Source organism: Elephas maximus, chromosome 4 (assembly GCF_024166365.1).
Source record: "Elephas maximus indicus isolate mEleMax1 chromosome 4, mEleMax1 primary haplotype, whole genome shotgun sequence".
In the NCBI taxonomy this organism is placed as follows: Eukaryota; Metazoa; Chordata; class Mammalia; order Proboscidea; family Elephantidae; genus Elephas; species Elephas maximus.
This window is the reverse complement of record NC_064822.1, coordinates 28,386,507-28,401,340: the sequence shown is the minus strand read 5'-3', so window position 1 is coordinate 28,401,340 and position 14,834 is coordinate 28,386,507. Positions and strand designations below refer to the sequence as shown.

General features: G+C 40.1%; 1 protein-coding gene across 5 annotated transcripts in view; it reads left to right on the top strand.

Moving 5' to 3' along the window:
• Positions 1-14,834, top strand: part of ACBD5 (acyl-CoA binding domain containing 5) — a 71,578-nt gene that overhangs the window by 31,489 nt on the left and 25,255 nt on the right. For all 5 annotated transcript variants that reach the window (XM_049881793.1, XM_049881796.1, XM_049881794.1 and 2 more), the window contains 3 exons: positions 4,964-5,095; positions 6,362-6,565; positions 7,216-7,322. In XM_049881793.1, the coding sequence (XP_049737750.1) occupies positions 4,964-5,095; positions 6,362-6,565; positions 7,216-7,322 (443 nt within the window). The remainder of the gene's footprint in view (positions 1-4,963; positions 5,096-6,361; positions 6,566-7,215; positions 7,323-14,834) is intronic.

Sequence of the window (14,834 nt, the reverse complement as noted above, 5' to 3'; positions counted from 1 at the left end):
GGAAGTGTCCTAATTTCGCCATGATTTTGAGAGACAATTTTGCTGGGTATATAATTCTCGGCTGGCTGTTTTTTTTCCTTCAAGTCTTTATATATATCATTCCATTCCCCCTTTGCCTGCATAGTTTCTTCTGAGTAGTCCAAGCTTATTGACTCTCCTTTGTAGGTGACTTTTTGTTTAGTCCTGGCCGCTCTTAAAATTCTCTCTTTATCTTTGGTTTTGGCAAGTTTGATTATAATAATATGTTTTGGTGACTTTCTTTTGGGATCTACCTTGTATGGGTTACAATGAGCTTCTTGAATAGATATCTGCTTACCTTTCACAATATCAGGGAAGTTTTCTGCCTAGAAATCTTCAACAATCCTCTCTGTATTTTCTGTCCCCCCCGCCCCCGCTTCTGGTACCGCAAGCACTCGTACATTATTCCTCTTGATAGAGTCCCATATAATCCTTAGGGTTTCTTCATTTTTTTAAATTCTTATATCTGATGTTTCCTCACATAAGTTGGTGTCAAGTGCTTTATCTTCAGTCTCACTAATTCTGACTTCCATTGCCTCAGTTCTACCCTTATGATTTTCTACTGAGTTGTCTAATTCTGAAATTTTATTGTTAGTCTTCTGAATTTCTGTTTACTGTCTCTCTGTGGATTCTTGCAGCCTGTTAAATTTGTCACTGTGCTCTTCTGTAATCTTCTTAAGTTCCTCTGTTGCTTTGTCTGTGTGTTCCTTGGCTTGTTCTGCATTTTGGATGATCTCCTTTCTGATTTCTTTTAGAGTTCTGTATATTAATCTTTTGTATTCTACCTCTGGTAATTCCAAGAAATTATCTTCCTCTGGAAGATTTCTTGAGTCTTTGTTTTGGGAGCTTGCTGAAGCCATCATGGTCGGACTCTTTATGTGATTTGATATTGATTGTTGACTCCGAACCATCAATAAGTTATTATATTTATTTATGTTTGTTTACTGTGTCCCAGCTTCTAGTTTTGTTTTATTTTGATATGCCCAAATAGGCTGGTTGTGTGAGGTGGTTTGATTATTGGCGCTTTTGAAGCTCTAATCTCCTGTCACCAGGTGGTTAGATCTGTTACTAGGTATGTGAGCCCAGCAGTCCATTTAGTTTTCTTGTATGAATTAAGCTCAGGTGTCCAGGTTGTTGGTCACCAAGTGTGTGGTGCAGGCTCTTGCCTACAGTCCTAGATGGACAGGGGTGGTTGGAGTCGGCACAGGTATCTGGCTGCAGTAGGGGTCACACGCTGAGCAAGTCAGGGGGCTGATGACTGCCCCTCAGTGTCTGGGCGGAAAGCGTATCGCTGTTCCCTAGAGTGTGTAGGTCGGTGGGTTTTCGAGCCAGGCTATGGGCACCCGATGCTGTTGGCTGTAAGGACTGGGAGGCCCTACTTTTTTTTGGACCCCTGTTGCTGGTGGCTAGGTGGCATGGGTGGAACCACCAGTCTTCAGGCCCCTGATGTGGGTAGGTGAGGACTCTGCATAATGGGCAGAGTGGTGTCAGCTGTCATGAAACTGCCACTTCACCATATAGCTGAGGCAGTGAAGTTAGGCTTCACGTATATACCCTGTTGTGAGGTATATACCTCACACGTATATACCCTGTTGTGAGCTCCCGTGCTATCGAAACGGGCCCACACAGTTTTGTGGAGGGGCGAAAGGCGTTTAACTCTGTGATCCTCTTATCCCTGTGGCTACGTAAAGGAGCTGTGCCTGCTCTGAGTTCCCAGCTTAGGGGAGCTGGCAGATTATTTTTTCCTGCTTGTTAATTTATTCCCTCTCCAAGGCCAGGAGAATGACTCAGAACGCTTGACGAGTCCTACTTCTGGCCCAGGCGAAGTGGCAGTCACTGAAGCCGGTCCAGACCTGGTACAGGGTAGGGAAGGAGCAGGTAAATGGGAGGCGGATCCTTCCCAAACGGGGTGTTTTTGATCCATGTGGTAGGTTAGATACATGTACTTATCTTTTGCTGATCAAGCGCCGCTTTTCACTGGTTCTGGAGGCTTGAGTAGACTCTCCGCCGGCTCGGCCTCTCCCAATGTGGAAAATGCATCCCGCACGCCACTGGTTGCCTCACTGTGGATGCCAGCCATTCCAGCCTTCAGGGTGCCGGTTCCCACCTGGTCAGGTGTGGCGACGCCTTGCTGCTTTTTAACCATCTCTCCCTCCCCTGTCACTCAGTCCAGTTCCTCGACTCTGCCTTTGATGTTCAGGGCCCCTAGATTGTCATATATAATTGACTTACTTGTTTTTTCGGATCTTTGTTGTAAGAGAGACACACCAGAAGCGTCTGACTACTCTGCCATCTCGGCCCCGCCTCGTCTCAGGTATATCTTATTCTTTTCATGCCTGTCTTGGAATCGGACATTTTTCCAAGCAGGCCGATTTTTGTTTTCCTAATGGTAAATGGTATTTAGAAGGATAATCTGGACACCATTTATGCTCACTGCTATTAGACATTTATTGCTTCTAGGCCATTTTTAGGAACCTGAGCTAGGAAATATGTGTTTTGTTACTTTAGAAAAAGCAAGAGGGTCATGCTGATATTTGCATTTAAAATGACATTTGCATTTAAATTAATTTAATTTAATATTTACAGTAATTCCCCTTTACCCACAGTTTTGCTTTTCATGGTTTCAGTTACCTGCAGCCAACTGAGGTCTGAAAACGTTAAATGAGTACATAGCATGATGAAATCTTGCTGTCCTGCTCCGTCATTCACATAACTTTTATTACAGTAAAGTGTTATAATTACTGTATTAGTTATTATTGTTAATCTCTTACTGTCCCTAGTTTATAAATTAAACTTTACATAGATACGTATGTATAGGACAAAGCATAATATACAGTTGTCCCTTGGTACCTCCAGATGATTTGTTCCAGGATGCCTGCGAACACTGAAATCCAAGGATAATCAAGTCCCTTATATAAAATGGCATAGTATTTGCATATAACCTATGTGTATCCTCCTGTATACTTTAAATCATCTCTAGATTACTTATAATACCTAATATGATGTAAATGCCATGTAAACAGTTGTTACACAGTACTGTATTGTTTTGGGAATAATAACAACACGTGAGGTAAACAATGCTCAAACAACTAGTGCTGGAGAGAGCTGAGGATCTGTGAAATGGCAGGAGGCTACAGCACGGTGTGCATGTACACCACTTCATTCACATGAGTGCTGGGTGTGCAGCAAATTCAAGTTTTGCATTTTGGAACCCATGGATAAAGAGGGTTGACTTGTATACAGAGTTTGGTACTGTTCACGGTTCCAGACACCCATGGCAGTCTTGGAACGTATCCCTTGCGGATGAGGGGGAATTACTGTATACTTTTTTCTCTTACACTGGAAATCATGGTTCTTAATAACAATATTTACTTATTCCTTTATCCTATAGCATACATCAAAGAGTTGATCACCCTTGCTGTTGAGTTGATCCAACTCATAGCATCCCTATAGGGCATAGTGGAACTGTCCTATGGGATTTTCTAGGCTGTAATCTTTATGGGGGCAGACTGCTATATCTTTCTCTTACATAGTGGCTGTTGGGTTCGAACCACTGACCTTTCAGTTAGCAGCCGAGTGCTTTAGCCACTGCACCACCAGTGCTCCTTAATTAGGTAGTCTTAAGTAAGAATACAGGCCTTCCAGGACAGGAATCATTCCCAAAGACAACTCATCAGACATGGATTGGACTGGACAATGGGTTGGAGAGAGATGCTGATGAAGAGTGAGCTACTTGTATCAGGTGGACACTTGAGACTGTGTTGTCATCTGTCTAGAGGGGAGATGGGAGGGCAGAGGGGGTTAGAAACTGGCAAAACCGTCACGAAAGGAGAGACTGGAAGGAGGGAGTGGGCTGACTCATTAGGGGGAGAGTCAGTGGGAGTATGTAGTAAGGTGTATATAAGTTTATATGTGAGAGACTGACTTGATTTGTAAACTTTCACTTAAAGCAATATAAAAATTATTAAAAAAAAAAAAGGATACAGGCCTGACTGTTCAAGATGTATGGCGATTTTGGAATTTAATATTTGGAATACATGAAAGCATCCAAAATGCATTTGTATCAGTGAAAGTATAGGCCAAAAGTTCATGGGGGAAGGCCACTCTTTTGGGGCACTAACTACTTAGGGGGCTTATAGAATCTTAAAAAGAGTTAATGGGAATATAACTCTCTGTTTTTAAAAATGTGGTCATATGAGCTGCAGCACTGGTATCACATTGGAACTTTAAGGAAATGCTGAATCTCAGATTACCTCAGACCTACTCATACAGAATCTCCATTTTTAACTAGATCTCAGGTGATTCACATGCACATTTTAGTTTGAGAATCTCTGATGTATTTATTCTCAGGGTATAACTTTGGGAAATAGGACAGTTTGCCTCTTTAAGTGATTAATAATAATAACTGATGCTTAAAAAAAACTTAATGTATCAAAAAATGTAATAAATTGTGCACTTGAACGGACTCAAAGAAGTCCTAAAGATAATCAAAAGTTAAAAATTTCAAAATGTAGTCCAAAACATTTTTTTGTTGGATGAGATTGTTATTCAGGCCATAAAAATTTATGTTTTCATTATGGTAGCATATAGCAACTGGCTCTTCATTTACCATTTATGCCAAGGAGCACTCATCTCTCTCTAACTTTACGATTTTGATTGCTGTTACCTTAAAAATAACTTATTCTTTGCCTTGTTCAAAAAGGATTTAGGATAGCTTTGTCATTTTTGTTGTAAACCAATAATTGAAGGAATTTATGTATTTGTGTAATACATGTATATTTATAGTTAAAGAAAAGTATATTATTATATATCAAACTTTTAACATTTTAGTATCTTTCAAAATGATTTTATTAGTTATTTATAGATTATAGCATTGTTTGTTAATTACAGTATTACTGAGTATATATTGCAGCATTAGAGATTAAGTAGTCATTTTGTATTTCAGATCTTGGTAATGTTCTAACTACTACAAATGCCAAAACCATGAATGGTAAAGCTGAGAGCAGTGATAGTGGAGCTGAGTCAGAGGAAGAAGAGGCCCGAGAAGAAGTGAAAGGAGCAGAACAAAGTGATAATGGTAATACTTGGACAATGGGCTAATAATTTTACATTAAGATAAAAGGATATGGAAGGGTTTGGGTTGTTCTGGGATTGAAGGAGATTACTGCATGTGATGGGATGTTAGCTGTTGATCCTATAGCCAGATTTGCTGATACAGGGACAGTCAGCCTTATGCACAGGTGGAAAATAAGTATTAACCGAAGGCTGAGAAGAATAGGCTACTGTGCCATGTGTGGTGCCTGAGATGTTACATTAGCATTTTATTCACCAGTTGTCATTGATGTTGATTCTTACTCATGGCAACCCCATGTGTGTCAGAGTAGAACTGTGTTTCATAGCGTTTTCAATGGCTGATTTTCAGTAGCTCTCCAGGCCTTTCGTCCAAGGCTTCTCTGAGTGAACTCAATCTGCCAACCTTTCAGTTAGCTCTGAGTTTGTTAACTGTTTGTACCACACAGGGAGTCAAGAAATTTATTAGTCTGAGGTATCGTTTCATTATGAATATGCATGTGCAGCCAAAGAGGGAAGACAAGCTAAACTCTCAATATGGTATCAAGAATAGAATGGAAAAAGAGAATAGGATAAAGGCAGATGTTTTGATGAAGAGGAAAGATTGGAACCATAGGGTACTGTATTAAGGGTACTCACCCAAAGATGAGACAGGCCCATAAAACAAAACGAGACTAAAGGGGCACACTAGCCCAGGGCCAAGGACTAAAGGCAGGAGGGGACAGGAAAGCTGGTAATAGGGAAGTCAGGGTGGAGAAGGGAGAGTGTTAACTTGTCGTGGGGTTGTTAACCAAGGTCAAGAGTACCAGTGATTAATGGGAAGACTTTTTTAGAAAGAGGAGGCAGGAAGACACTAAAGCAAATGTTAACTTAGTTTCGCCTTCAATTTTCAGTAAGATGTGATGAATGATACCTTCTTTGATGGATCTTCTTATAATTACGGGGATCCAATTGCACTGCTAGGTTTTATAGAGCAACTTGCCTATGCTTGAGAGAGTTTAAAGACCTTGAGAGTTTATCTCTTAAAGGGCTCTAGAAGATTCATAGGGAACTGAAGCAGTTTTGAAGTCAACAAAGTTTGGGTGAGTTTGCAGCAAATGATAAACCCCTTTTCACGGAGCACCCTATATCAGATCCAAGTAGGAAATGCTGCAAAGGGATTTTGATAGGTTGAGGAAATGACTCATGGATGTTAGAAAACACAGAAGCTGTAGAAGATGCAGAAGTTGACCATTGTGAACTTTCATGAATCTCTCAATTTTTCTCGTAAAAGATAAGAAAATGATGAAGAAATCAGCAGACCATAACAATTTGGAAATTATTGTCACTAATGGCTACGATAAAGACAGCTTTGTTCAGGATGTACAGAATGACCTTCATGCTAGTTCTTCCCTGAATGGCAAAAGCACAGAAGAAGTAAAACCTGTAGAGCAAAACTTCGAAGAAACTGTAAAAACTACCATCTGCATTCACCAAGGTACTGTCCCATAATAATTCTTCATCCAGTCCTTTTCCTATGAATGCAATAATATTCTTTTACTAAGTTTTAGGATATTTAGGAGCAATTTAGGATAAAGTACTCTCATCAAGTAGTATCTTAGGGCTTATTAATAGTGTGAGGGCTTTAGCTTAGAAGGACAGTGAATTAGGGTCAGGGTTATATTTTTTTTGGGACATTTTTTATTGTGTTATTATATGACATTACAAAATAAAATGTTTGAAATTTTTACATTTATTTAAGCTAAACCTCTGACAATATGATGCCTTTGCTATAATTCAGTCAAGAATATCATTTCTTAATTTAACAACCAAACTTGAGTACTTGAATCCCAGATTTAGGTTTCCTATCTTGATAGTTTTCTGTTATAAGGATATTAGGTTTGTAATGTTTGATCTGGACAGTATTTTCCTATAATTCAATGATAAAATAGTTTGTAATCTTTTCAAGGAAAAATTACCAGCTAAACTTAAAGTATTGGTAAATTTTAAAAAGTTTGACTTAGCATAAATCATATTTGTCTCCCAATATGAAAACATTTTAGAACTGACGAATTTTGAAAATGGAATAAATGCACGCTACTTGTATTAGAGCATATTCTACCTGGACACTTTTTAAATTATATTTAGATACAACTGATGATCATGTTGAAGATGTTTCAGGAATTCAGCATTTGACCAGTGATTCAGACAGTGAAGTTTACTGTGATTCTATGGAGCAATTTGGACAAGAAGAGGTAAAAAAAAAAAAAAAGAAATTACATTTTCTAATTGGCAAGTTTTCAAAGTGGTATATCAGAATTAATACACAACTCTGTTAATAGGTATACATGCTGTCCATCTCTTTGAAAACATCTTTAAAATCTTTAAACGTTTGTACTTTTAATTATTTTTTGCGAATTAAAAAAACTCCTGCATATTGTAAGAAATTTTAATGATATTTAAATATGTTATAGCATAATATATATATGTTTGTATTTATAAATATTCTGGGAGATGTGGAATGGGAAAGGAGATGGGAAATTCTTTATGCTAGTCTCTGTGTTTGAAACATTAACCTTCAAGAAAATTGAATAATTTTTTCAAACAAATCTCTTCTTTACATTGACTTTAATACATTGAACTGAAAGCTTGAGTGGAAATAATATTCAAATCTCAGTTAAGTAAGATTCAGTATTAGAAGCTAACATTAAACATTTTTTTAATAAAAAATACGTAATTCTTTTCCTGTTTGACAGGTTTTTCTAATAAATGACTAGGATAGCCTTGACAGCTGTATTTATGCGTGATTTTTCTACATTTTCCCTATTCTAACACAGTTTAGGGGTGTCATAAAGAAAATCATTTACCTTTTGCCTTCCTAAAAGAATGGTTGAAATGTTTTCTTTTTGTGTTTTTCCCGGGTATTCTTCTCATAATGCAATTAAATCTATCCCTTTGTTTTCTCAAATTTTAAAAACACATGAATATGTGTATATATGTGTATATATATATATATATATATATACATGTATAAAATGAGCTTTAGGAGAAAGTTTCCAGAACAAATTAGTTTCTCATTAAACAGTTATTATACATATTGTTTTGTGACCTTGGTTGCCAACCCCGTGATGTGTCAACACTCTTCCCTTCTTGACCTCGGGTTCCCCATTTCTGTTTGTCTGGCTTTCCTGTCCCTTCCTGCCATCTGGGCTGGTGTGCCCATTTAGTCTTGTATACATGGTTGAACTACTTTTGTTATTGTGTGTTTTATAAGCCTGTCTAATCTTTGGCTGAAGCGTGAACTTCAGGAGTGACTTCAGTACTGAGTTAAAAGGGTGTCCGGGGACCATACTCTCAGGGTTTTTCTAGTTTCTGTCAGACCAGTAAGACTGGTCATTTTTTGTAAGTTAGAATTTTGTTCTGCATGTTTCTCCAGCTCTGTCTGGGACCCTCTGTTGTGATCACTATCAGAGCAGTCAGTGGTAGTAGCTGGGCACCATGTAGCTATGCTGGACTCAGTCTGGTGGAGGCTGTGGTAGTCGTGGTCCATTGGTCTTTTGGACTAATATTTTCCTTGTGTCTTTGGTTTTCTTCATTCTCCCTCACTCCAGATGGGGTGGGACCAGTATAAGTATTTTAGACAGCTGCTCACAAGCTTTTAAGACCCCAGGTGCTTCTCACTAAAGTAGGATGTAGAATATTTTCTTTATAAATGATGTTATGACAGTTATACTACATGTCCCCTGAGACCATGGTCCCTAGCCCTCAGCCCAGTAACTCAGTCCCTCAGGAAGTTCCAATGTGTCTATGAAGCTTGTATGACTTTGCGTTGGTCAAGTTTTGCTGGCTTCCCCAGTATTATGTACTGTCTTACCCTTCACCAAAGTTAACACTTGTCTGTTGCCCAGTTAGTGCTGTTTCTTCCCACTTTTCCTCTCCCTGGTAACTGTCAAAGATTGTTTCTGTGTATAAGCTTTTTCATAAAACCCAAAAAAACCCACTGCCGTCGAGTCGATTCCGACCCATAGTGACCCTATAGGACAGAGTAGAACTGCCCCATAGAGTTTCCAAGGAGCGCCTGGCAGATTTGAACTGCGGCCTCTTGGTTAGCAGCTGTAGCACTTAACCACTACGCCACCAGGGTTTCCAAACTTTTTCATAAGCTTTTATAATAGTGGTCTCATACAGTATTTGTCCTTTTGTGATTGACTGTTTTCACTCAGCATAATACCTGCCAGATTCATCCATGTTGTGAGATGCTTCACAGATTCACCATTGTTTGTTTGTTTTTTTTAGTTTTTATTGTGCTTTAAGTGAAAGTTTACAAATCAAGTCAGTCTCTCGCACAAAAACTTATATACACCTTGCTACATACTCCCACTTGCTCTCCCCCTAATGAGACAACCTGCTCCCTCCCTCCACTCTCTCTTTTCATGTCCATTTCACCAGCTTCTAACCCCCTCTACCCTCTCATCTCCCCTCCAGGGAGGAGAGGCCAACATAGTCTTAAGTACCCATCTGATCCAAGAAGCTCACTCCTCACCAGCATCCCTCTCCAACCTATTGTCCAGTCCAACCCCTGTCTGAAGAGTTGGCTTTGGGAATGGTTCCTGTCCTGGGCCAACAGAAGGTCTGGGGGCCATGACCACTGGGGTCCTTCCAGTCTCAGTCAGACCATTAAGTCTGGACTTTTTCTGAGAATTTGGAGTCTGCATCCCACTGCTGTCCTGCTCCCTCAGGGGCTCTCTGTTGTGTTCCAGCTCAGGGCATTCGGTTGTAGCTGGGCACCATCTAGCTCTTCTGGTCTCAAGTTGATGTAGCCTCTGGTTTATGTGGCCCTTTCTGTCTCTTGGGCTCATAATTACCTTGTGTCCTTGGTGTTCTTCATTCTCCTTTGATCCAGGTGGGTTGAGACCAATTGGTGCATCTTAGATGGCCACTTGCTAGCATTTAAGACCCCAGGCGCCTCTCTCCAAGGTGAGAAGCAGAATGTTTTCTTAATAGATTTTATTATGCCAATTGACTTAGACGTCCCCTGAGACCATGGTCCCCAAACTCCTGCCCTTGCAACACTGGCCTTCCAAGCATTCAGTTTATTCCGGAAACTTATTTGCTTTTGGTTTAGTCCAGTTGTGCTGACCTCACCTGTATTGTGTGTTATCTTTCTGTCACCTAAAGTAGTTCTTATCTACTATCTAATTGGTGAATACGCCCTACCCCCTCTCATAACCATCAAAGAATATTTTCTTCCCTGTTGAAACTATTTCTTGAGTTCTTATAATAGTGGTCTTATACAATATTTGTCCTTTTGCAACTAATTTCACTCAGCATAATGCCTACCAGATTCCTCCATGTTATGAAATGTTTCACAGATTCATTACTGTCCTTTATCGATAACATAGTATTCCATTGTGTGAATATACCATAATTTATTTATCCATTCATCCATCGATGGGTACCTTGATTGCTTCTGTCTTTTTGCTATTGTAAACAGTGTTGCAGTGAACATGGGTGTGCATATATCTGTTCGTGTAAAGGCTCTTATTTCTCTAGGATATATTCCCAGGAGTGGGATTGCTAGATCATATGGTACTTCTATGTCTAACTTTTTCATCTTTTTTTTTTTTAATAATTTTTATTGTGCTTTACATGAAAGTTTACAAGTCAAGTCAGTCTGACACATACAAGCTTATATATTCCTTACTCCATACTCCCACTTACTCTGCCCCTAATGAGTCAGCCCACTCCCTCCTTCCAGTCTCTCCTTTAGTGACGGTTTCTAACCCTCTCTACCCTCCCATCTCCCCTCCAGACAGGAGATGCCAGCACAGTCTGAAGTGTCCACCTGATACAAGTAGCTCACTCTTCATCACCGTCTGTCTCCAATCCATTGTCCAGTCTCTTCCATGTCTGACGAGTTGTCTTCAGGAATGGTTCCTGTCCTAGGCCAACAGAAGGTTTGGGGACCATGACTGCCGGGATTCTTCTACTCTCAGTCAGACCATTAAGCCTGGTCTTTTTATGAGAATTTGGGGTCTGCATCCCACTGATCTCCTGCTCCCTCAGGGGTTCTCTGTTGTGCTCCCTGTCAGGGCAGTCATCGGTCGTGGCCGGGCACCATCTAGTTCTTCTGGTCTCAGGATGATGTAAGTCTCTGGTTCATGTGGCCCTTTCTGTTTCTTGGCCTCGTAATCACCTTGTGTCCTTGGTGTTCTTCATTCCCCTTTGATCCAGGTGGGTTGAGACCAACTGATGCATCTTAGATGGCCGCTTGTTAGCATTTAAGACCGCAGACGCCACACTTCAAAGTGGGATGCAAAATGTTTTCGTAATAGAATTATTTTGCCAATTGACTTAGAAGTCCCCTTAAGCCATAGTCCCCAAACCCCCGCCCTTGCTCCGCTTACCGTCGAAGCATTCAGTTTATCCCGGAAACTTCTTTGCTTATGGTCCAGTCCAGTTGAGCTGACCTTCCGTGTATTGAGTATTGTCCTTCCCTTCACCTAAAGAAGTTCTTATCTACTAACTAATCAGTAAATAACCCTCTTCCACCCTCCCTTCCTCCCCCCCTCGTAACCACAAAAGTATGTGTTCTTCTCAGTTTATACTATTTCTCAAGATCTTATAATAGTGGTCTTATACAATATTTGTCCTTTTGCCTCTGACTAATTTCACTCAGCATAATGCCTTCCAGGTTCCTCCATGTTATGAAATGTTTCACAGATTCGTCACTGTTCTTTATCGATGCGTAGTATTCCATTGTGTGAATATACCACAATTTATTTACCCATTCATCCATTCATGGACACCTTGGTTGCTTCCAGCTTTTTGCTATTGTAAACAGAGCTGCAATAAACATGGATGTGCATATATCTGTTCATGTAAAGGCTCTTATTTCTCTAGGGTATATTCCGAGGAGTGGGATTTCTGGGTTGTATGGTAGTTCTATTTCTAACTTTTTAAGAAAATGCCAGATAGACTTCCAAAGTGGTTGTACCATTTTACATTCCCAACAGCAGTGTATAAGAGTTCCAATCTCTCCGCAGCCTCTCCAACATTTATTATTTTGTGTTTTTTGGATTAATGCCAGCCTTTTTTTCTGTTGTTGGAGTGAGATGGAATCTCGTCGTAGTTTTGATTTGCATTTCTCTAGTGGCTAATGATCATGAGCATTTCCTCATGTATCTGTTAGCTGCCTGAATATCTTCTTTAGTGAAGTGCATGTTCATATCCTTTGCCCACTTCTTGACTGGGTTGTTTGTCTTTTTGTGGTTGAGTTTTAACAGAATCATATAGATTTTAGAGATCAGGCGCTAGTCGGAGATGTCATAGCTGAAAATTTTTTCCCAATCTGTAGGTGGTCTTTTTACTCTTTTGGTGAAGTCTTTAGATGACCATAGGTGTTTGATTTTTAGGAGCTCCCAGTTGTCTGGTTTCTCTTCGTCAGTTTTGGTAATGTTGTGTATTCTGTTTATGCCTTGTATTAGGGCTCCTAACGTTGTCCCTATCTTTTCTTCCATGATCTTTATCGCTTTAGTCTTTCTGTTTAGGTCTTTGATCCACTTGGAGTTAGTTTTTGTGCATGATGTGAAGTATGGGTCCTGTTTCATTTTTTTGCAAATGGATATCCATTTATGCCCCCACCATTTGTTAAAAAGACTGTCTTTTCCCCAATTAACTGACACAGGGCCTTTGTCAAATATCAGCTGCTCATATGTGGATGGATTTATATCTGGGTTCTCAATTCTGTTCCATTGGTCTATGTGCCTGTTGTTGTACCAGTACCAGGCTGTTTTGACTACTGTGGCTGTATAATAGGTTCTGAAATCAGGTAGAGTGAGGCCTCCCACTTTCTTCTTCTTTTTCAGTAATGCTTTACTTATCCGGGGCTTCTTTCCCTTCCATATGAAGTTGGTGATTTGTTTCTCCATCACATTAAAAAATGTCATTGGAATTTAGATCGGAAGTACATTGTATGTATAGATGGCTTTTGGTAGAATAGACATTTTTACTATGTTAAGTCTTCCTATCCATGAGCAAGGTATGTTTTTCCACTTATGTAGGCCCTTTTTAGTTTCTTGCAGTAGTACTTTGTAGTTTTCCTTGTACAGGTCTTTTACATCTTTGGTGAGATTTATTCCTAAGTATTTTATCTTCTTGGGGGCTACTGTGAATGGTATTGGTTTGGCGATTTCCTCTTCGATGTTCTTTTTGTTGATGTAGAGAAATCCAAGTGATTTTTTTTTTTTTTATTAACTTCTATTAAGCTTCAAGTGAACGTTTACAAATCCAATCAGTCTGTCACATATAAGTTTACATACATCTTACTCCATGCTCCCACTTGCTCTCCCCCTCCTGAGTCAGCCCTTTCAGTCTCTCCTTTCGTGACGATTTTGCCGGCTTCCCTCTCTCTCTATCCTCCCATCCCCGCTCCTGACAAGAGTTGCCAACACAATCTCAAGTGTCCACCTGATATAATTAGTTCACTCTTCATCAGCGTCTCTCTCCCACCCGATGACCAGTCCCTTTCATGTCTGATGAGTTGTCTTCGGGGATGGTTCCTGTCCTGTGCTAACAGAAGGTCTGGGGACCATGGCCGCCGGGATTCCTCTAGTCTCAGTCAGACCATTAAGTTTGGTCTTTTTATGAGAATTTGGGGTCTGCATCCCACTGATCTCCTGCTCCCTCAGGGGTCCTCTGCTGTGCTCCCTGTCAGGGCAGTCATCGATTGTGGCCGGGCACCAACTAGTTCTTCTGGTCTCAGGATGATGTAAGTCTCTGGTTTATGTGGCCCTTTCTGTCTCTTGGGCTCTTAGTTGTCGTGTGGCCTTGGTGTTCTTCATTTTCCTTTGCTCCAGGTGGGTTGAGACCAATTGATGTATCTCAGATGGCTGCTTGTTAGCATTTAAGACCCCAGACGCCACATTTCAAAGTGGGATGCAGAATGATTTCATAATAGAATTATTTTGCCAATTGACTTAGAAGTCCCCGCAAACCATGTTCCCCAGACCCCCACCCTTGCTCCGCTGACCTTTGAAGCATTCATTTTATCCCGGAAACTTCTTTGCTTTTGGTCCAGTCCAATTGAGCTCACCTTCCATGTATTGAGTGTTGTCTTTCCCTTCACCTAAAGCAGTTCTTATGTACTGATTAATCAATAAAAAACCCTCTCCCACCCTCCCTCCCTCCCCCCCTCGTAACCAGAAAAGTATGTGTTCTCTCCAAGTGATTTTTGTATGTTTATCTTATAACCTGAGACTCTGCCAAACTCTTCTATTAGTTTCAGTAGTTTTCTGGAGGATTCCTTAGGGTTTTCTGTGCATAAGATGTCATCTGCCAATAGAGATAATTTTACTTCCTCCTTGCCAATCCAAATGCCCTTTATTTCTTTGTCTAGCCTATTTGCTCTGGCTAGGACCTCTAACACAATGTTGAATAAGAGTGGTGATAAAGGGCATCCTTGTCTGGTTCCCGTTCTCAAGGAAAATGCTTTCAGGCTCTCTCCATTTAGAGTGATGTTGGCTGCTGGCTTTGTATAGATGCCCTTTATTATGTTGAGGAATTTTCCTTCCATTCCTATTTTGCTGAGACTTTTTATCATGAATGGGTGTTGGACTTTGTGAAATGCCTTTTCTGCATCAATTGATAAGATCATGTGGTTTTTGTCTTTTGTTTTATTTATATGGTGGATTACATTAATGGTTTTTCATACCCGGTATAAATCCCACTTGGTCGTGGTGGATTATTCATTTGATATTTTGTTGAAT